General features: G+C 28.9%; 1 protein-coding gene across 1 annotated transcript; it reads right to left on the bottom strand.

Moving 5' to 3' along the window:
• Nucleotides 1–3847: 3847 nt before the first annotated feature.
• LOC120193324 lies at nt 3848–4532 on the bottom strand. The gene has a single exon (XM_039195836.1). The coding sequence runs from the start codon at nt 4416–4418 to the stop codon at nt 3858–3860; it is 561 nt and encodes a 186-aa protein (XP_039051767.1). The 5' UTR covers nt 4419–4532; the 3' UTR covers nt 3848–3857.
• Nucleotides 4533–25620: the final 21088 nt, after the last annotated feature.

Below are 25620 nucleotides of genomic sequence, written 5' to 3'. Positions count from 1 at the left end.
GCAACTAGGCACAAATTAGTCATATTAATAGAATTTAAATGCACCATGTATATGTTTCATATTCTATGACCAACAAGCATAACCCGATTAGATGCAATGTCAATGACTTTACAACCATTAATTTCAAACATGACATTGAATCCCTTATCGCATAATTGACTAATACTCAATAGATTATGTTTTAATCCATTCACATATAACACATTTTTAATTTGTATGGAATATGTATTACCTATAGTACCAATACCTTCAATGTGACCTTTTGAATTATCACCAAAAGTCACTTCTCCTCTATTTTTGGCGTTAAGCTCTATGAACCGGCTTTTGTCTCCGGTCATGTGTCTCGAGCATCCACTATCAAGGTACCATGAATTTGGATTTGTTTCTCATGCCTTGTAGCAATTCTCCTTTTCCTACAAACATAGATTAATTTCTAATTTTTGGTACCCAAATTCTTTTGGGTCCATATTCATTAGTTTCTAAAATCCTTGTCCCCTTTGGTATCCATTTATGAAGGACATCCTTATCTTTAGTAGTAATTAATTCTTTAGGAACCCATATACTCATAACAATTTTACCATTCAAGGTTCGTTGAGGACTTCTATGATTGTAGCTTCTAAAACTTTTCTTAACAAAGTTGTATTTTGAATTCTCACATTTTTCAAAACTTTTTGTTCCAACATTATTAAAAGAAGTTTTAAGATCATCAATCTTCTTTTGATGATCATCATGAACTTTTGAAAGTAAGTTATGCAAATCAGTATTTTTCTTTTCAAAATCATAAATTTTGATTTGCAATTCTTTGATCTTACTTTCAAGCTCATTGTTGGTCTTGGATATAAGACTATTTTCGTTTTTCAATTTTGAAAAATCATTTTTGTATTTTGAAAATAGAGTCTTGTAATCCGAAGCCAACCCATTATAATCCTCTAATAACTCATCATAAGATAATTCATCCAAATCGAATGAGTTCGAGGTTACCTTAGAATCTCCCCCGATAGCCATCAAGCACAAGTTTGCAACTTCTTGTTCCGCTTCATTGGAACCTTCTTCATCGCTTCATGTAGCTACATGAGCCTTGTGCTTATTTTTGGATTGACTCTTTTTCTTCAATTGTGGGCAATCATATTTGACATTCCCCCGCTTTTTGCATTCATAGCAAATGATCGGGTCTTTCTCATTCGATTTAGTTTTGAAGCCTTCATGACGTTTGAATTTTCTTCCTCAGTTGGGCATCATCATCTTTCTGAATCGTTTGGAAAATAATGTCATTTCCTCGTCATCATCATCGTCATTCGAATCACTCTCATCTTTTGTGGATTTGAGAGCAACTCAAATGTTTTTCTTCTTCTCCTTCTCCTTTGGTGTCTCGTCAATCTTATTGAAGTCCACTTCATATGCAAACATCATTTCATGAGTGAGAAGGGAACCGATTAGTTCTTCAAGAGTTAAGAACGTTAGGTCTTTAGACTCTATGATTGTCGTCTTCTTTTATTGCCACGATTTTGGAAGGGAGTAGACTAACTTCCTCACAAGCTTTTCATTTGAAATGATCTCTCCATATGATTTGAGACCATTGACAATCGTTGAAAATCTATTCGTCATAGCTTTGATATCTTCATTTTGGTTTCATCCTGAAATTTTCATAGCTATGCGTTAGAATACTAATTTTATATTTCTTTACCTCATTGGTACCTTCATGAGTGACTTGAAGTTTGTCCCATATTTCTTTGGCGGTTGTACAAGATGAAACTCTTCCGTATTCATCTGGTCCAAGAGCACAAAATATGATATGGATGACTTTGGAGTTGAGCTGGAACATTCTTAATTCTCATTCACTCCACAATCTTGGATGAGTGAGAGGCTTGATGTATCATTCTTCTACTGCATTCCATGCTCCCATGTCACTTGCTTGAATGAAGTACATCATCCTATTTTTCCAATAGGCATAGTTAGCCCCATTGAAGAAATGAGGCTTGTTGACGAGCATCGAATCGAGACCGGAGTCGAAGTTTGAAGTAGAGGCCATTGATGACTTTGATTATCGATGTAACTCTTCCCGAATCGACTCAAGAGGCGATTAAATCTTAAAATGAGTTAGGCTCTGATACCAATTATTGAGTTAATCGATTGACGGAATCGGCCAAGAGGGGGTGAATTGGCAATTTAAATTTTGTGGAAGCTTTTGCAGAAAATTAAAAGTAATTACACAGCGATTTAGAGTGGTTCAAATTTCTCAATCAAAGTCTACGTCCACTACCTTAGCTATCCACACTAAGGATTTTCCAACAAATTCACTAATTTATTCTTTCTTTTGAGGCCAAAGAGATAACCTTACAACACCCTCAAGAATATACCCCAATTCTTGAGAACATTCTTTCCCAAAGAGAAGATTACAAAATTTGCAAACTTACAAGGAAATCCTCACAAGGTAGATTGTTTGCACAATTCTAGAACAAAGAAAAGAACACTCAAGAATGAATACAATTGAGTACAAATATTGTTCTTGAAAGCAAAATGAATATTGAATGAAAAATAGGCTTGAAATGCACAAACTTGCGGTTTGATGCTTTCTCTTTGATTATCTCTTGATTCTAGTTGCTTGTTGTTTTTGTTCTTGATCAATGGCTTATAAGCTTGTTTAAATACACCTTAAATCACTTCTGAACATTGGGGATGATTAGTGGAGTCAATAGTCGTTTAAGTGTGAAAACAATTAATTAAAGCAGTTGGGAGCGTCAGTGCATCGATGCATACCCATGGTGCATCGGTGTAAAATTCAAATAATTTGACCATTGGACCCTTAGTGCATCGGTGCACTAAGAGTGCAACGATGCATCAAGTGCATTCGATGTTTCAAAATAGCCAGAGTGCATCGATGCATGGCTGGTGCATCGATGCATCAAATGCATTCGATGTTTTCATAAAATCCTCAATGCATCGGTGCATGGTAAGTGCATCGATGCATGAAATGCATTCGATGTTCAATTTAATTCATGGTGCATCGATGCATGAATTGGTGCATCAGTGCATTACTCTGAAAAATTGATTTTAGGCTTGATTTTGGTTAAAAATACTTTGTGAAAATTGTTTTAAAAATATATTAAGTATAAAACACAATTTTACACATTTAGTAAGGTTTGAAATTGATTTTAAAAGACTTGGAGTAATAATTTGATATTCGATTAATTGAATCGAATATACTTAAAAAATCATTTGTAAAATCTTAAAATTCATTTAAACTAATTTGTTATATCGAAACACAAAAATGTTTTCAACAGATACCATATTGCAAACAAACTAAATATTTAGTGACTGTATTGTATGTTTTAAAAGTTGAGGACCTAAATCAAACATTTAAAAAATTTAGTGACCATTTGTATACTTTACCCTTAAATTAATTAGACTCAGAGAATATAATAGATTAATTGATAACAGCGAGAGAAATCCGATTCAGATCCGGAAAAGAGACGCCTCACACGAACACAATACGTTCCTTGATCGTGCAAGTTAGTTATGAAATAGTATTATGCTTTACCCATAAATATTTTTATTAATTAATTAATTTAAATCAAATTTTATAAGATTCAATTATAAATTATTCATAGTATCAATAATTAAAAAATCTAATAGGGTTTAAAAACCTAACGTTTCATAATTAACATATGCTTTGTTAAGACGACCGACGATTTATCATTTCAAACATCTGAGCCAAATTGTATGTTATAACATATTTTAATAAAAAAATTCTAAGACAACCCTCAAAGAGAGGGCAAAAACAATTTACAGATCGGCTATTCCTTGTTTTTTGCTTCCTTTGATATTTTTTACCTTTTTTTTAAATTACGTTCGAACTATTACTCCGCCGACAGAGTTTCCAGCCGCCATAGCTGACCAGTCATATCGGAGTCGTAATACACATCGGAATACTCGAACAATCCATCATAAGCAACATGGTCAACGTTGTAATTATCAACAAATCCAAACTCGAAGGAATCGTAGTTCGGGTTCTGGTCCTCAAACCCCCACAAAGCACCGAATCCAGACGAGTGTGAGTCCACTCTATCCAAATCAGAGGCTTCCGACGTTCCCTCGTCGCCGGTAGTGGAAGACGTTGGAGGAGGCAGACCGAGCTCGTCGTCCGAAGCCTCGAGAAGGTAACCGAGATCCGACTTGGACTCGCCGGAATCTGACGTCAGATCAAAAACCGGCATCGATTCCGTCGAAGTAGACGCGGCAGCGGATATCTCCTCTTCGAAACTCTTCATTACAGAAGCGAGATCTTGATTAACAGGCAAAGAATCTGACTCATCAAGAAGATCCAACAAATCATCTCTGAGTCTCTTCACCTCCGTCGAGTCCATGTCCGACTCGTTGGAGTCGTCTCGACCTCGCTTCTTACTGTTAAACTCATCCATGAAAACGAGCAAACAAAACACCAAACGGCAAAGGCCTTTAGGGTTGACGATTCTTCTAATCGTACAGCAGAGGGATTTTGAAAATAAACAAACGCAAATGAGCAAGTTTGTTGTGGAGAGGAGGGTCGGGGGGACACGAGTTTATATAATGAGACCATATAGAGCGAGAAGGCAGAGAGAGAGTGTGACGATGGAGACGCAGGCGCGTGGGGAAGCAAAATCTTAGCTCATCATGGGGCTCTTTTTTTTTAATTTATTACGGTGTTTTCTAATTAAAAAAAAGTGGGCGTCCCGAGGACAAGTTTCCAATTTGGAGTTTTATAAAAGAGATTTGAAGTCCGAGCTTGAGATCCGTTCAGATGGGACCCACAATCCTAGTCAATCACGGCCCTTTGGGCCTTTTCTTATTGTTGTTGTTTTTCTTTATATAGGTTAGCTTACGTTTGGTTGGCGTGTCTCAGTTGTGAATTTTGTATTTTGGTTGGAAAGGGGGGAAGAGTGTGGATGAGGGTATTTTTGTCAACTTGGTTGAATGCTCTAAGACAAATTATTCGTTTAGAAAAAATCTAGGCTTTTACCATAAATTAAGAAATTTCTAATTAGACGATAATTAAATAAAATATTTTTAAAATTAAATACTTTTAAAAATATAATTAAATACATCTTGCTGGTTTTTTAGAATACCGCATCTATGTCAATCTTGAATTCTTAGCTAATTATATTTGCTTAAAAGGGCAAACTATACGTTCAGCACCATAACATCATTTTTGTTCTATTTTAGTCATCCAATTATTTTTTATTTCAAAATCATGCATAACGTTACGTTTTGGTTTTATTTTAGACACTCACTGTTAAAAAATAAATGGTGATATTGACATATCACCACAAAGTAATGTCATATCATTATTGAAAAAATTCAAAAATGTTATGTCAATAGTTTAGTTACTTTTTTAACGATAAATTATCAAAATAAAATAAAAATATAGCGTTACATATGATTATGAAAAAATAATAATAGTTGAATGACTAAAACGAATGAAAATGATAATTGAGATACTACACGTATAGTTTACCCAAAAATATTAGGTGTTGATCCATCCCCAATCCTCAATTTGATTTTTTTTTTAAATATGAGTGTACAGCTTAAAAGTGAATTGGCTACACCTCAATCCAACCTAATGTACATCACATAAAAAGTAAATATCGATTTTTTTTGTTTATAATAATTAAAAAAATAAATATTTGTTTGTTTGAAATATAGTATATTATTATAAAATATATTATTTTAATAGTATAATAATAATACAGGATTATAGATAGATTTTAAAAAATATATTGTTTTAATTGTTTTAAAGTATTAGGATATTCATATCAGATCGAATTGGAGTCAAAATCTTTCTTTGAAAAATGGGACGAGTTCAGTGCGAGAGAAAAGCCAACAATTATCAAGGTGGGACGAGGACAAATTGAATCAATATATTTTCGAGTCGGAGTTAGGGAAGCAAAAGAACTGCGCCGTCTCGTGCCCATCCCTAAAAATGACTCATGTAATATTCTCTAATAAATACATGATTTAAAAAATAGCAGTATGAGATAATAATAATTTAGGTTTTGCACTAAAAATATTTTAAAATGAATAATTATATGAATAATAATTTTTATAAGAATTTAATTGGAGAAAAAAACTGTAGTTTCTAAGGAGATGAGTTTTGTTTTTTTCAAAATAATTAAACAAAGATTTGGTTTAAGATATTGTATTTACTGAATTTTTTGTACACCCGCAATGTTGGTAAATAAAAGGTTTATGTATCTATTTAGTACTTGTATTAGGTATTTTCTCTAAAGTTGATATCTATAGAAGTTTTTGTTTTAAGTTCGTATTTTGAATTAATTATTTTCTTTCAATTTAATACTTACAGAAGTTTTACTCCTAAGTTTATAATCAAAGTTTTATTTTCATCTAAAAATTTGGTATTTTTACTTTTTTAAAAATATATGCATGACGATATCGTTATGGACACGTGTTATAATTTTATGTCGTCACGTCATTAAAGTTAATATTAGAAATAAAAGTACTCAAATAATGGATGAAATTAAAGTTCATATATCAACTCCCATTTGGGAGAATAAATATAGTTCATGTATTAAGCTAGGAGCAACAAAAATTAAGTGCCAATCTGAAAGAATATACATAATTGAAGTACTAACTCGGGAACAAAAAGCTTTCAGGTACTAATTTAAAGAAATGTGTATATTTCGGATATCAAATGCATATTTAAGTTTAAATTAAAATATAATTATGTAAAGGTTTATTATGAGGGCAAACCTCTTAATTCAATATGTACTATTTATAATGACAAAATTCGAACCTTAAAATTTATTTAAAATGTTTAGTGTTTATCGCGTTAGACTAATTGATTGTTAATAAACTACTCTTTAAAATAAGATGTTTTTGAAAATTTAATAATTTTAACACTAATTTAATTAATCATTTAATAGTAATTATAGATATGATAATAATAATAATAATAATAATAATAATAATAGAGATAATTAAAAGGTATTAATCTTATAATAATAAATATAGACATATAGGAGTAGAATGGCATTAACTCTAATGAACTAAAAATGTCCATTTAAAATAACAATTTATTTATCACATCTCTTTCACAAGCAAACAAATATTGAAATCACAATTAAGGGGTTGTTTGATAAAATAAAATGATTAAGCACTGAATGATTCAATGGACTGAATGATTCAAAGGCTCTGTATAAATTGACTCTGAATGTGACATACTGTTTGATAATGGTTATGAATGTACAATCTGAATTATGAATATTTTCATTTTTACCTTCATAATGATTAATTATATTATAAGATATGATTTTTTTAATAATACAACATGTGAAAAAAATAGGTATTATGGTAAAATACCGGGTGTTTAATGATTCAAAATATACTTTAATGTTAAATCATTCCGCAGTGTTTTGTTATTTCATTCAGCATGATCTTCATTCAAATGTGAGAATCAAGCACGCTGAATGCTGAACGGTTTAACATTCAGCACTGAATGCTTACATTCAGTATTAAACAACGGCCCTATATCTTTCACGTTTCCATGAAACAAACAATCAATGAAAGATTGGTTAAACCTAATAGTCCATTTCAATTAAAATTGAATTCATAACACACACGTGTCGACCACACCAGCAATTTCCTTGCCGCGAGGCACCTCTCCCGTAATCAAGATAAGGAAACAATTGATTTAATAATTAAAGATTTTTTTATTTTATTTGTAAGTTTAATTCATTGATTAATTCAATCTGATTTCAAAAATTTTAAATTCAATGAATTAAATAATTTATTAAAAATGATTGAGAAATATATAGATAAAATACCAAACAAAGCGTTAGCGCAAAAAATAGAGACCAACTTCGGCGACAATTAAGATAATATCGGTGGACCTTCTCAATTCTCAACCGTCTAAAAAGAAATGATTTTAAAATATTTAATTTTGTGGAGCCCACTTGATTTATCTACGGTCCAGTCTCTAAGCCAGTTTTAGCCGGCTTTCGTTTTCGGCGAGGGTCAGCCAACAGGTTTCCAGAAGCAGCTAAGCGAAAACAAATAAAGATATCCCTCAAATAAACGTCAGCCTTTGCCGCTGGTTTCACGGTCAAGTTGCCCGCCTGTCTCGGCTGTTGATCGGTTCTTTCCGAAGCCGCTCCTCGAAAAATCAAACTTCGTCCCTTTCCCAACTTGCCCTTCACTTTTGAATCTTCCTCGTTATATTTGAATATTAAACTTTTTATTTTTTTTTTGGTAAAAAATAACTCACGTTATATAAAAATCGTGAATTAATTAACGGTCAACGTCGAATGTTAATGTAATATGCACACATAAAAGATAAAGTTGATGTGGACATTTAAGTCATCTATACTACTGACGAGACACTATCACATCAATTTTATAAATTATTATTTATATTTTTTATATTATTAATTTGAACAAATCAAAAAGTGATATATTTCATTAAAGTTAAAATGATAAAATGAATGAAGGGGACTATAGGGTGTATTGCTTCTTGTTTTTGCCACCAGGCTAAGCTATTTACTCAAATAACTTATGGAACATATTGTATTTAACATTCATTCTTTCGTCTGAATTTAATTTAAAAAAATAAATCACGTGTTACTATTTATAAACCAGTTTTTTCCTCAACTTTTTGTTAGATGTAAAACTATCCAAATTCGAAAGCAAGAGTTTCTCAATAGAGAAATTTTATGTTTTTAGATGGAGAATGTAATACCCCTAAATTTATACTGCAAAATCACGTTGAGATGGTAATTCCCCATCAATAATTCCAATAAAAATTGATTTTTGATCAAAACCAGTTCCCCAAACGAACGGGGCATTGTTGTTCTTGTGGTCTATCCTCTCTCCGCCCATCGCCGTGGCCGACATTGCCTCCGGATGATTGTTCTTCCAAACCTCATACTACACATCACCACAGGAGACTTAGGGTTCCTACCCTTGGCAAATTCTTCGAGATGATGGAGATTGGATGAAGAATGATTTCTGGTCTACCATTAGATATCTCATCCATGCCTCTAGATCTAATGAAATCCACCAAGTTTATTCCTTTTCGCTTCGTCTCTTTGTTTCTTCAAGTTATGCAATCCGTAAAGTCCATATTTTTACTAAATTTGGAATATTGCTTTTGAGGATTAAATTGTATATTTTTATGCTTAATGAAAATGGGACATGGTTTGGTCCTGAGACAATAATGAGAGAAAAAAAGTCTCGGTTGGAGAAAATACACCAAATATAGTCTTTAAAGTTCAGCTTTTTTACTAAATTGTTGTTTGGTCTCTGAGAAAGGGATGGGAAATGATAAGTTTAGGTTTAAAAATTGAAGGGAAAATGCAGAGAATACAATTCTTAAAGTTCAGTTTTAGTGATGTAAAAATTATTGTGATGCTTTAATTGAACTGAATGAATATGGCATTCTGTTTGGTCAGTGAGAAAGGGATGGAAAATGAGAAGTTATGAGTTAGAAAATGGGTAGGAAAATACAGTGAAAATAGAAGATGGGATGTTTTCTAGTTTTCCAAATTGATTACTCTGAAATTTTATAAGTTATATATATGCGGGCAAGTTTTTCATGTGGAAGAACATAGAGAAATCAAGAATCAATGAACTGAACTATGAAAAGATAATAGGATTGTTGTGTGAAGAGGGAATGGCTGAGAAGCAATCACAACTCCACGTCAAATGGATTATTGATCTTGGAACTTCTTCAAAGATTTACAACTTGATAATCCATGTTTATTCCAAGAATGAGAAGTTTGATCATGATGTGTTATTTCTCAATGAGATGAAAGAAACATGTTCGGAACCCAAAACCGACACCTAAATGGACTCATCGAAGCATATAGAAAATATAAGACTTTTTGTTTTGTTTTTTTAAATGAAATTCAGACAAAAGAATGAATGTTAAATACAATATATTTCATAAGTTATTTGAGTAAATAGGCTAGCCTGGTAGTAAAACGATAAGTAATACACTAGAGAGACCCATGTTCGAGTCCCCCTTCATGCATTTCACCATTTTAACTTTGCACCAATCAGAGAGTGGCACGTCCACTTCAATTTTTAATTTTTCTGGATGACTTGGATGTCCACTTTAATTTTCTCCTTTACGCGTGATTGATATGTCAGCATATGCGTTGAACGTCAGTTGACTGACGATTTTTATCCAGTGTTGATTATTTTTGATCAAAAAATAAACGTTCAGTATCCAAATATTCCAAAAATAATAAGGTAAATATGACATTACTATTAAGCGTTAGAGTTATTTTGTTACATTATACCTTTAATATTATATATTAAAAAATAAAAATAAAAAAGGGTATGGCCGTAGCCCGTATGCATATCGGGAAAAGATTGATACGATTTTGAAAAGTGGGCCCACGTGTTTTGCAGGTTGTTGGGGTTTTCTTATTTTTTTTAAAGAAAGAAGAAATCACATGGAACAGAAAAGATGGGTCAGTTGGGAAATAATCATATTAATATACTATAAAAAATAAATTATCGGTTTTGTTGTTAGTTTTTTAATAAGATCAGTAATAATTTATCCGTTTATTATTATTAGACGTTTTATCAATTTTATTAATAAAATCAATAAAATATTATTGATTTTGTTATTATTAGGCTCTTTATCAAAAATATAAAAAATTGAGTTCTCTTTTTAGATGAAATTAATGAGGAATTAATGAGGAATCTACGACGATATTTAGATGAAAACGATTGAACGGTGGAGATGATAAGGGGTATTGAGTTCTCTTTTTATAGTTATACTAGTTTATATAATGCTTCTTATTCAAAAAGATGACTCATTTACCGTTACAATTAACAAGTTAATTAATCAAACTATTAATGTTAAATAATTTCGGTTAATCGAACCGTTAAAAATGATTGTTAACGGTTAATTTTATGGTTATGAATTTTGATAAACAGTTAACTGTTAATCGTTTATAAATTAAATTTATAATTATATTTTTTAGAGAAAAATAGTATAATTAAAAGTAAATTTTATAAATATTCTTAAATTTTATATATTTTTAATAAAATTTGTACACACATGATTTAATATATACTTTTTATTATTTTTAGGTTTTTATTTCTTTGAAAATACATAAACATACTTACATTAGTATAATTATGTGTTTATTATTAGGTACCAATATATTGGGAGATGTACATACCTATACCGGTGTAATTATGTGTTAAGTACTACACTTTTTTTATAGTATGAATTATGAAACTTTAAAACGTTCATGTTATGTTGTTTTTGAAAAATAATTGTAATAGGTTAATTGTATTAATTTGTAACCGAACCGTTAGCGGTTAACAACAGAGTGACAAAAAATTTTCAATCTATAAAGCTGAGTAAGTAAATTGATAAAATTTAAAATCCAATGAGTAGAATAAGAGAGAAAATAAAACTCGATGAGTAAATTTATAATTTGCTCTTTTTATTTAAAATATTTATTTTTATTTCCAAAAAGTTATCATTAACATCAACCCAAAAGAAAAGTTAGAATTAATAATCTAAAGTATTAATATTATTTTTAAAGGAAGAACAATGTTAGTAAATAATTGTAATAATAAATATTTAAAACAAAAATCTAGATGCCCCACCTGAAATGAATGTGATAGATTCACAAATATATATATATATATAAAAAGCTGATATTAAATCCCAAAAACCTCAAATAAAATATTTTAAAAAAATCCCACTATCGATTGTCATCATAACTCATGAGTTCAAATCATATTCATATTTAATCTTTTTTTAATTGATATATTATATGTATATTTATATTATTTAATCATATAATGATGTCGTTTTCAAAATTATTAAATTCAGTTGATGCGTTGGTCGTTTTATTTTATTTAAAGTCAATAGATGTCATATTCAAAACTTTGAATAATTATTGGAAAACGTTGAATTATTCTGTTTGAAACACACTCGAAAAAAAAAAAGAATTTAATTGTTCCAGGATTTGTTTTGAATCTTTTGATACGACGACAGAAAATAATTAAAAAGAAAATATTTTATATTTTAATTATATTTTCGTTAAAGTTTTGAATAAAATAAGTTTTTAATTGTTTTCATTTTAATCGCATACATGGATGAATATGGGTCAGGTTAGCTGATTTCAGGAGTGTTCAAATAGTTAATTTGATCAGAGACCAAAACGAATTTTTATTAATCGAATTAATTGATTTTTTATTCTTTAAGCGTTAGTCTAACCGAATTTTATTTTGAAAATATTAACCGAACTAAATTTTGTTCGGTTAATTCGGGAATTTTTATAATTTTTAGTTAGATTAATTTGAGCTTAGGGTCCGTTTGTTTCATGTAAAACGTTTTCCGTAAAACGTTTTCCTCATTTTCTTATATTTTGGTAGGAGGAAAATAAATTAATCAATGTAAGATATTTTATTGGTCAACAAAATTTTCTTTGTATTTTCTAAAAAACAACTTAAGATTTGATTTTCTTTAAGTCATTTTCTGAACTTTTCACATCAAAACATAAATACTTAAAATAATATTATTTTATGTATTTAATATTAATATAATATTTTAGTATCATTTTAATAAAACATTATTTATTAACATATTAAAACATTTTTTTTAATATTTTTAATAATATAATATAATAGTAATATTATTACAATAATATACTCAATTATATTATAATAATATATGAAACTATTATATTTTTATTTTAATAATATATAATAAATTATTAATAAAATTTATATTTTTTTTATTAATTTCTTAAAAATAATATTATTGAATTATTAAAAGTGAATAATATTATATATGTACTTAATATTAATATAATGGTATAATAATATTTTAACAAAAATCCTTAAAATATATTTATTAATAATTTTAAAAATATAATATAATATTTTTATTTTAATAGATATATCATATAATTTATAATATTTTTTATTCTAATAGAATATACCAATCTTAATATTTTATTTATAAATTTATAGAAATAATATTTTAATAATAATATTGGTCATATATAATATTAAATAACTTATTCTAATATTTTTAAAATAATAATATTAAATTTTTATAATAAATAATATTATTTTTTATATTTCATATTTGTAATAAATAGTTTATAGAAAATTTATCAACTTGTGAAAAATAGTTTGCACAACATCTTCCAAACACTGTAAAATATTTTCTCCAGAAGATATAATTTATTTTACGGAAAATATTTTCCGGAAAATGATTTTATGGAAACAAACAAACCCTTGATAAAGATAATTTTTATTTGGATTAAAATTTAATTAGATATTGATAATTTAATGGGTCTAATGTGGTTAATGATTGGTTCTTAATTTGTAATGGATTTTAGATTATGATGTGTATTTAATATACATTTAATATTTAATATTTTTAGTTAATTCAGTTAATTAACTGACTTCGAATCGAATTAATTGTTAACCAAATATTGAAAAATTAATTGTTCCCCGAACCGAACTAATTTAGTGACCGACCATATTAACCGAATTAATTCAATCCGCTCGATTAATTCGGTTGACATCAAGAAGTGAACACCCCTAACTGATTTCACCTTATCCAAAACTCCATTTGTCTTTTGAGATAAAATCTATATCCGACTCTATTCGACTCATATATACATATATCTATATATATAATTCTTAATTTTACTTGATAAAATAACAGTTAAATTAAAAAATAATATAAAAATAAGTATTGTTATAATTACCTCTAAATATATAAGATATTATTATATTATTTTTTATATCAACTCGGGTCGAATATTTTTTTATCTTAAACCCGAACCTAAACCTAAATCTTTTCAAAAAGTAACTCTATAAAATCAAATAAGATTGAAATTGATGAGTTTCAATCTCACGTTCATCCCTACTCATATGTCTACAACACCGAACGAATCTTTTTTTGAAAAAAGAAAGCATGATTTAAAATAAAGGTTTTGATTTATTTTGCAAGGCATCCTTTTTAACAGCACTCAAAGTTAATGGGGATTTAATTTATAGAGACGTGTCTCGTGATTGGTTTACACATTTAGGGGGTGTTTGGATGGGGGAATGTGGGATTCCCATGGGAATGGAATCCACATTCCCCCGTTTGGTTAGCCCGGGAATCCTATTCCCGGTAATGTAAGATTACCAATAGTGGATTTTTTGTGGTATATTACCGGGAATGTCATTACCTCCCTTTCCTTAGGTATTGTTGGATTACCGGCGTTTTGGACTAAAATGCCCTTAAATTTTTATTTTTTTTCAAAAATATATTTATTCTGTAATCGAATAATAAAAATTTTACGAAGGTTAAATTACAAATTTATCCTTAAATTATTTTAGATTTACAAAAAAAATCTATAATTAAAATTTTATATGAAGTTCAAGGATTAAAATAAAATTTTACCCTTTCATTAAACTTTTTTTATTTTAATTTTGTAAAAAATATAAATATTATGAATTTAATTTTTTAAAGAAAATATATAAATATTTTCCAACTTGTAATATTACACAAATATATTAGGACAATTGGTCAAATATACATTCCAATAATCTTTTATTCCTTTAACCAAACACGGTAATCTTACATTCCTGCTAAGCCAACCAAACACAAAATACAACATTCCCAGTAATGCTATTCCTTGGTAATCTTACATTCCCACTGGTAATCTTATATTCCGTGAACCAAACGCACCCTTAAGGTTTTCATCATTAACCCAATTTTTACAAATCTTTCATTTATATTAGTTGTTTTTGGAGTGCAACTTTTCTTGGGATTTATATTTAATTTTTGGGTAAACAACTTCAAATTCTACTCACCTTTAGGTTTGTACTCGTTTATGCCATCAATGTTTAAATTTTATCAATTTTAATATTAACGTTTAAGTTTAATTGCAACTCTGTCACTCTGTCGTTAATGATTTAATGGAACGATGACCTGACATCTCCGTGTCATAACGTTGCTGACGCTACTTCCTCACCAAAACGACATCGTTTTGTCATGATTGTATTTAGTGCTAAAAAACCCAAAACGACCTAGTTTTGTTTGGAAAAAATTAGTAAAATTATGCATTTGAGGGGATTTGAACTCCGTATATTTTGAAACAAAAGTTAAGGCTTAACCACTATGTCAACTTAAATTTATGATATAATTCTACAACATAATATACATGACTTAAGTCAATATTCTAAAAGTTACTTTTTTAAAACCCATAAAATTATTAAAATTCTAAAAAAAACCTTAAATTCTAAAAAAAAATCTAAAAAATCTCCTAAATTTCTAAAAATCCCAAAAAATCATAAACTCTAAGTAATCCTTAAAAATCATAAGATTCATTTTTTAGAATGAATTTAGGGATTATAAAAAATCATAAACTCCCTAAAATGAATCTTATGATTTTTTATGATTTTTAGGGATTATGATTTAAAGTTTGAGATTTTCTAGAATTTAAAGTATTTTCGGGAATTTTAATAATTTCATGGGTTTTCTAGAAAATAACTTTTGGAATGCTGACTCGTGTTACATATATTATATTTGTCGGATTAAATCAGAACACTAAGTTGGTGTAGTGGTTTAGACTTGATCTTGGTTTTAAATGTTTTTGACTTCAAAGCCCCTCAAATGCATAATTTTACTAAATTTTCTCAAACAAACATACAAGGTTTGGGTTTTTTTTAGCACCAAACAATGGCACGCCAAAACGTCGTTTTGGTGAGGGAGACACGTCAGCAACGTCAAGGCACAAACATGCAATGTCATTGTGTCGTTAGGTCATTAACGGCGGAGTGACATAATTACAGTTAAACTTAAATGTTATTGTTAAAATTGACAAAATTAAAACGTTGGTTGCATAAAAGAGTCCAAGCCTAAAAGTGAGTGCTATTTGAAGTAGTTTACCCCTAATTTTTTAATAAGGTATATCAAGGTGCGTATTCTAGTGTATTTAAAGAATAATATTATTCTTTTTGTACATAAAATTTTGTTTGAACATTGACAATCAACCAAAAGAACCGAAATTGCTAATGGAAGGAAGTGGTTCGGTGAAGATCAACAAAAGTTCACCTCCTCACTCTCTCAATTCACTAGAAACCACAATAAGAAGAAAATTGGTGTTTTTCACCCAATTGGTAAATTTCCAATTTCTCATAATTAATATAAATCAATAATCATTCATTTGCAAAATCAACAGCATATACACATGACACCTATACATTAAATTCCATAATTTTCTTATATATATATATATATATATATATATATATATATATATATATATATGCATATAAAAAAAGTGTTGTAAACGCGTCTTTAACTTTGATTTATTCTTTTTGCAAAAGAGGATAAAAAATGATGAAGACACATTGAATGGTACGCACTCAACTTAGTGCCATATTCAAATGGTACGAACTTGTCACATGATTTCATATGAAATAATGGATGGACTTGGTTCAATAACGTGCAACTTACTAATACACATATATAAGAAAGGATAACAGATTTTATATTAGAATAATAAATTTTTAAAATTTTAGAATAAAGTAAACTTAAAAAATTCTAAGAAAGATAAAAATAAATTATTATTTGTAAATACAAATAAAATATTTATGGTATACATTAATTTGAAAATTTTTGAAAGACGACTATCCACTCATTCCCTTCGATCTATCTTTATATATATATATATACACACTAAAAAGTAATTATTCATATAAAAAATTATTTTTTATATCAATCAAATTAATATTTAATCTAAATATAAGAAATAAAATAAATTATTATGTTGCGTATAAAGTAATTTTTTTTCCGTAAAAAATATTCCAATCCAATATTTAGGGGGAACAAATCTTTATGGAGGGAGAATTTATTTTCCCAACACGACAACTTAAAAACATTGACTTTTTTGAAACATTTAAATATATATATAAATTCATGAAGAAAAAAATTCACTTGTTAAAATATTTTTTTGAAATCTAAGTTTGAGCATTGTATATGTAAAGATATAAATTTATTGGTCTAATGGGATGATGTATTATATTATCTTAAGTAAAATCAGGGGTTCGAACCTTCATATTTGTGAATCGAACAAATTAGGTTGAAAGAGCCGTTATCATCTCTGTAGTACCTGATTTATATTATTCGATTAATAAATCGGATACCAACAATTAATTCAAAAACAATTGACAACCTTTAAACAAATAATATTTTATATTTATCTTTTATATATATATTAAAAAAAAGACATATTCAAGTGGGAAGACTTGGAAGATTAAAGGGTGCATACATGACTGCCATTTTGTTTTTGCTTTTTTATTTGTATTATTATTATTATATGCTTAAATTTCAAGGAAATGGGTATCTCACACATCACATCTAACTTGGAAATAAAAAGAAGCAACTACCAAAGATAAGGTATTGATTTGAAATTGGACCCATCGCTTTGTGTTTCCCTTTCAGTGTTTAATTTTGAATCAAGAAAATTCATAGGCAATTTCTACCCATCTTCCTCTTTCTTTCCTACACTCTTTTCTTTTTTTATGCAAAACCTATTTTAGGTAAATTTAAAATCAGTTTGTGACTCGTTTACATTACTGTTAGAGATGTTCATAACTCGGATCGTAATTTAATTTAATTTTATATATTAAAATTTAGATTAATATATATATTTTTACAAAATTTAAATCTAACTATAGTCCGACGCAGAGGGAAGGGAAGAATAACTCTAAGAGAAAGAAGAATAATGTTCTTAGTGGATTTAAAACCTATAATCTAAAGGTATACGAGAGAATAAAAATAAACAATTTGACCAACTAATCAAATATACTTACTCATATATAATAAGTATTTAAATCAAAATAAAAATTAAATTATGTATATATATAAGTATGAAAATAATATATAACAAGACTTGTATTTAAAATTTTCAAATTATTAGGTAATATTTTATATTTAAAAAAATCTAATAATTCTAAGTTCACACAATAGGGTATGAATTATGAAATGTGGAGTATTGACTTAAACGTGGAAAAAGAATCAAATCAGAGGCAAACAAATTGTTTTAATTCTCTCCCATTTGTCTTTTCTCTTTTTATTTTTCCGTAGGAAACGTGTAAAATATATGGATCGAAGAGGCGGATAAAAATAGTCGTCAATCTCAAAAAATTTAAGTTAATATATATTTTAAATGTTTATATTTTTAATTAATATCTTTTGTTTTTATAAAATATTGTATCTTAAAATTTAAAAAGTTCATTATCATAACATAAAATTCTACATTCATCTATAGATATCTTAATGAAATTCAAAATTACTTAAAAATAGTAATGAATAAACGACAATCAGATGGTGTAGTGAGATGAGCTACTAGATTCCTTAAGTAATGTCAGAGGTTCGAACTCTGACGTTTGCGAATGGAATAAACTAGATTAGAATGGTCGTCCTTATTTCTGTACTACCTAATTTAAATTAATCGATTAATAGATTGAATATCAATGATTAATTAAAAATAATAATAATGAATAAATGTGAAAAAAAGAGGCATATGGCCAAACACCCGCAATCAATTGCACCCGGTGGCTACAGCCACCGCCACAAGTCCACGCCCCCACAAAATAATCGAAATTCAGGGTAAACTATATTAATAGTTATTGATATTTTTTCAATATTATTTCATTTTAATAGTTAAAAGAATTTATTAAAATCATCGTTGTTAAGAAAAATTATCATTTAGATCATTGAATTATTAAATGATTATTGACAACATATGTGACGTGTGTATATGTATATTTTTTTTGTACAGAAAAGGTTTAAGTCAATTCAGGGTCATAACATACTTAAGATTCAATTGAGATTTATTTAAGATTTTACAGATTGCCCACTAAGAGTGACAGTGGTGAGATTTGAACTTGATTTTACAAATTCAAATTCCTGAATCACAACCATTTGTGCCAATACTCGTTGGCTGTGTATATGCATTTTTTAACAAATTAATATATCTAATCAAATAATGAAATATGTTATATTATTAATAAAAAAATAAAGGAGGACTTATGATGTCTTTAGAAAAGGATTCCAATGTCCAAAATACTAAGTTATGCAGAAGATTTTATTATATTTTGATCAAATATTATATTTAAATTATTTTGTGATAAGAAAAATAAGAACAAAACTTAAAGTTTTATTGTGAATGAATCTATTGCATCCAACTACTAAGCTAAATAATATTTTTGTTATATTTTTAACAAAGGGTATTAGAAAAAGAGTATATAATTCGTTAAATGATTTTATTGATAATAATAATATTATTATCTTTTGAGATATTAAGTTTAAATAATTGTGTTTACTAAAAATAAATAAACAACCGTATATGTAAGGTTTGTGTACGTTTATTATCAATTTATTAAGAAAATTTTGAATTGAATTATTAATTGAAATCAACATACTTACAAACAAATCACAATGTTGAATGAAGTAGTCTCCTACATATTCTCTCGTCATCACTCGTATCTCTTATCAACAGGTCGACATGTGATATTCATAATAACAAAGATTGTAGATATTAATAAAAAGAGAAGTTATTCTCCTATAAAACTGGATCTTTCATATCGATCAACTCTTTTCACTTTATATAATCTTTTCACTTTAATTATTGAAAATAATTAAATAAATATTATTTTACATTCATTTCAGAATATTAAAAAAGCTGAAAAAATCACATTTATTTGTTTATCAAAGGATAAGCATGCCAGCCATGACTACAGAGCAACAAATCTTGAGCCACTTGTAAATCAGACAAAAAGTTAGACAGCTTATAGCTTTGTCCTAAGCCAAAGTTTAGTTGTGACTTCAACTTTGTCGGTAAAGTTAAATTAATAGTTAATAATATATTTGGTTACCTCATTTTACGTTTGGTTTCGGCTTGATGACCTAAATTAATAATTATTGTTGCCAAGGGAACATTATCATTTCAAACAAATCAACGAAACAGAAAGTAATGGCACATTTGCGATTTGGAATAAATCAGTATTTTAGGGTTTCCTTTTTGTCTTCAACAAAAAAAAATTAGCTGACCATTTTTTTCACATATGTAATGGGATAAAGGGGAGCTATGATAGTAGGATGCCCCAAACGTCAAGTTGAGAGCAACTTCCGTGGAGACCTCCGAATTATGAAATGCCCTCCGTGGGACACGATCCCACGACCACAAGATTAAGAGTCTTGTACTCTACCAACTGGGACGGGCATTTCATTTTGGCTTCAACAAGTTTTAGTAATATTTTATTCTAAAAATTATTACAAATGGGATAATGCGTTGAATTTCAAAAAATTTAATATCATAAATAAAAATTTTAATTAGAAGAATGACCGAATTAATTCTCTAATGATTCGTATATTAATGATTATAAAGTAAATAATATTTTTTTAGGTCTCGACTTGGGCAATGGGTCCATGGTCTAAATTAATAAGATAATAATTTTCTGAAAAACTCTATATAAATTTATGGTCCCTTCAATATAAGTTAATACTCTATAAAATTGCTAACATATCTAGAACAACCTAGTAGAATATGAACTTGCATTAAGTTTCAACAAGTGATAGTGTGATACTGCATAAACATCATTCAATTAGTTAATACAATATATGTGTTTTATTCGTAAAGAATAATATAGGTTCGTTAAATCAAGAAAAAAAACTTTAAATTAATAATTATTTAATATCTCTTTAAATTAACAAAATTACATGATCTCGACCTTATTAATTTATAGAGGTTTTAATGTATATCTTCCGACTTCTGCTTAGGTTACACCCAAAATTGTCAAATTGCTGTATAATCCCTTTAGGAATTATAGTACTATATATATGTTAATGCAATGGTAAAACTACACCAAAAATTGTCAAATTGCCGATAGCTGACGTTAGATAATAGGTAATTATACCACAATTCACTATATTATTATTAATTTTATAAATATGTCACCGTATTTTAAAAACTCACAATTGAGCCACTCAATTAATCACTCATAACAATCTTTTGTTACAAATTAGTGTTGTTGGAAATATTTTCAATTAAATTATCACACCAAATGCTACTCCGTTATTAGTGAGGTTACGGATGAGTTATTATATTTCAAAAAATTACAATATAGTCACTCAATTAATTTTGTTATAAATTGATGCTTTGGGTTTTGGGCTTCTTAAAGATTGGAGGCTCCATTCAACTATCGAAACAATGGAGGGTTTTTGTTGGTCAAAAGAATAACATATCTCTATGAAGTCCATCTCACAGTGGACAATGTAAATCATAATTCAAGAATTTTGAACGTTTTTTGGGAGTGGTGTTATGGATTCTGAGATATTTTTTTAGAATCTACTATGATATACTCCACGAGGAGATCAAGATGAAATTTTGGATTCACCGACCACTATAGAATCAATATTTTTTATTTTGCACATGACTTGATTATTGCAATATATTAATTGAGTAACCGATTTTTAACTTTTTGAAATTCTTTGATAAATCATGATTAAAATATCATACAATATGTTTTTGTTCGTAATTTAATGGTATAATGACCTAATCATTACAATCGATTAATTAAGTGATTTGGTTATGATTTTTTAAAATTCAATTACTCATTTATAAACTTATTAATAATTGAGTTACATGTAATATCCCGTTATAGTAATATTCGAAAAGTTATATTATAGATGATAGAGTTAAGTTCAATTAATAATATTATTATTATTATAAATATATATGAAAATATAGAATTAAACAAACTTAAGCGTTTAATATATCTTGGTTTATAGATGATAAAAGATATAAAAAAAATATTATAATAAAGTATTGAAAGAAATACCAACTACAAAAGATATTGGTAAAAGTGTTCAATGTATCCTTTATCTTCCAATTCACCGAGTAGGTAAGTAGGTAATGCAAATCACACATATGCATGTATTGGCATAAAAAATGTCATAAATAATATAGTTGTTTAACTTTATTGATAATGTATTTTAAATTTGTATATATTTTAGATATTTTCAATCGATAATATATTTTCGTCCCCTTAGAAATTTGTAAGTTTGTTCCCCTAAAATTTTAGGAGTTCACCTCCTAACATATGAACTTGCGTGTGTCCCTGTTGATCCTACAAATACAGTAGTCCAAACTCAAAACATTTAGAAAAAAATATAACATTATATTTTACTACTATAAGAAATTAATGAGTTCATATTATGAATTTAAACATTCCAACTTACAATTTACAAAATATTACAATACCAAATATATTTTTACTCTTACAATATTACCCAAAAAAGTATTAAAATATTTATTTTGAAATTTTTGGTAGGTGTTGAATTAATGTTATCCTTATCTTCCAACTCATAAATTTTCAATATTTGAAGAATAGTAGGTAAACCTGTGCTCGGGGAAAAAGAAAACTATTGCCCGATATGATTTTTTTAAAAAAGAATATAACCGATATATGATTTAAACCTTTAAAGCAGGCCTTTTATTATCGTTCATGCATATTTATTTCGAAAAATATTTTGATCTCAAGTGTTATATTATTATCATTTTGATACTTAGTTTTTATAATTTAATTTATGAATATATCAACCATGTTATCTTAATTAATTTCTTCGTTGGTAATTTTTGTATTAATCCCAAATTTACTATAAATAAATGTATTTAATTATTCAATATTAATTTTATTATTCTCAAACAAATAATACCTGAGGCATTATCCCTATAGTCTATAGATAGCTAATAAACCTTTTTTTTTTTTTTGGAAAATATCATGCGTTCGTGATTTCAATTTAAACCTCATATTCCAAGCATATGTGAATTCGAGAACGGCAGAGACGACTCTAAAAATATATTTTAAAGTGAATACATTTATACTAACAATATGAAGTTTTTTCGTATGAAATTAATACAAATAAAATTTCAATGTGAAAATTATTAACGAAATAGAAGATCATTTAGTTAGAAGTGCATAACTTTTATTTTTAAGGATTAGGAACAGGTTTTGTTTTATTTGGGCCCCTCAATAATATACCAAGTCACATAGGCCCACAGTCATTGTTTCCCACAAAAGGCCCATCAATGTGCCATAATATTAGTCTGCCTACTGAAACCAAAACCTCCAATGTTTATTTAGGAAGCTACCACCCACCGCCGGTATTAATTCCTTTTATTTATGAACATACACCTTTGTACTCTGATATGTTACAGATCATTTGGCTTTAGCATACTCTATTATTGATTCGTGCAATATTTAAAAGAGGCGTTTTCCAATCAAATTATCCTTAATCTTAATGATATGTTTAGAAAATAAACAAATTATAAGTAAATTCTTAGTCATAATATGATCTTTAAATAACTAGTCGAGATCGTGAGACGTAACGGATGCAAACAGTTAATCTTGCATCTTTCGTGAGGAAAATATATTATTACCGAAAATAAACTCATCGGCTTACACATGTCTTTACATGAGCATTTATGTCCTTAGATTAACAAATGATATCACTATTCTTTAATTAAGTGTTACCGTGCGTGAATCAAGAAATATGTATTGTTCTTTTATTAATGAACACGCCCCTTTGTATTATAAAATCACGTGTCACAAATTTAGTTTTTGTATATTCAATTATTAATTTTGATTATCTATTCAGAAAAGAAGTCAGTCATAAGTTTATTCTTAACCATAATATAATCCTTTAATCAACTAGTCGAGATTATGCGTCATAACGGATGCACACTGTTGAACTTGTATTTTATGCGAGTTAATAAAAATAAAGCATCAAATTATTAAAGAAACTTACCTATACCATCGATAAGGTCGTTGGAGCAATTCTTGATGATAGTTTAAGACATATTATTTATAAAATAAAAGTTGAATATCAAAACAGAACAATAATAATAATTTAAGTACTAAATGTATAGTTTACCCAAAAAGAAAATAGTTTCCTTACCATTTGAAAGCGCCGTACTAGTGTCGTCGAGAGTTTTTGACGCAATGGAAATTCCCTATTTTCGCACACTTAAAGTGGTTAATTAAGTTTATTAAAAAAAATGGATAATTAAGAGAACATATTTTTAAAATCACAACAACAACAACAACAACAAAAACCCAATTCCCATATGTATGGGGTAAGGGGGGAGGTAGGGTAGTAGGCTACCCCCAACGCCAGGTTGAGAGTAACTTCCGTGGAAGACCTCCGGCAGTCAGAAAATTAAAAATTTAGATAAAATGCAATGCATGTATAAATAAATACATAAATACATAGCTAAACAGTATTCATATGCAGTCATTAAAATCATATGTGCGTCTGTAACAGGAATTAATCCCTGCATAATTATCCCTGCGAAAGAATCTCTGCATATAGACATAAACATAAGATAAGATCCGGCTAAATTTAAAAGAGGAAACATGAAGAGAATGATACACAGAAGTCAACGTTAGCAAGCCCAGTTCTAATCCTTCATAAATACCAATAACAGAAACGTATAAAAAGTATAAGTCATGGAAAATACTACAAAGACATTAAAAGAAGACAGAGATGATACACCCTATAGATGTGACCCACACTACTCGACTACCCTAGTCTTTAGCCTCCATATTTTCCTATCAGAGGTCATGTCTTCGGTAAGGGCTAAATCCCTCAAATCAGATCTCAAGCAGTCTTCCCACTTTCGCCTTGGTCGTCCTTTCCTTCTGGCACCGTCGACTGTAATCGACTCTACCCTCCTTACCGCATCCGACGGTAGTCGCCTAAGGACATGCCCAAACCACCGTAGTCTTCCCTCCCTCAATTTTCGGAAACAGACACCACCCCCAAGGACATCCTAATAGCAGAGTTTGTCGTCATATCCCTCAGAGTCTTACCACATGTCCATCGAAGCATTCTCATTTCTGCGGCCTCAATCCTCCTTACGTGATCCTTCTTGGTTGCCCAACATTCTGATCCATACAACAGCGCTGGTCTTATTGCCATTCTATAAAATTTTCCCTTAAGTTTTAGAGGAACCTTCTTGTCACACAGAACTCCAGTAGCGGCCCTCCACTTTAGCCATCCCGCCTTTATACGGTGTGTAACGTCATCATCTACACCCCCATCTTTATGTATCATAGACCCTAGGTACTTGAAACAATCCTTTGAGGGGAGAACGTGTCCTTCTATGCATACTTCTACATCTTCATCGTTTTGGTTCCCATTGAAGTTTGAACATAAATACTCTGTCTTTTCAATATTGATCCTTAAACCTTTTTCTTCCAAAGCAGTCTTCCAGGTAGCCAGTCTACTATTCAACTCAGATTTTGTTTCAGCAACTAAGACAATGTCGTCAGCGAAAAGCATACACCATGGTACACCGTCTGGTGTCGCACAATAGATGTCGTCCATGATCAAGGCGAAGATGTAAGGGCTAAGAGCCGACCCCTGGTGGAGTCCGATTTCCACCGGGAATGCCTCGGTGTCGCCAACCTTTTTAAAATCACGTGTTTAAAATTGTTGGATCCACATAAATTTTAGAAAAATGATGCATCTGACAATGAATTTTATTTTGCTAATATCAGTTAATACGTAATACATTA

Source organism: Hibiscus syriacus, unplaced genomic scaffold, assembly GCF_006381635.1.
Source record: "Hibiscus syriacus cultivar Baekdansim isolate YM2019G1 unplaced genomic scaffold, ASM638163v2 tig00116995_pilon, whole genome shotgun sequence".
In the NCBI taxonomy this organism is placed as follows: Eukaryota; Viridiplantae; Streptophyta; class Magnoliopsida; order Malvales; family Malvaceae; genus Hibiscus; species Hibiscus syriacus.
This window is presented reverse-complemented; position numbering and strand designations above follow the sequence as displayed.

Coding starts and splice junctions, on each gene's coding strand:
- LOC120193324 (XM_039195836.1), bottom strand. CDS start 4,418: ATGGATGAGTTTAACAGTAAGAAGCGAGGTCGAGACGACTCCAACGAG.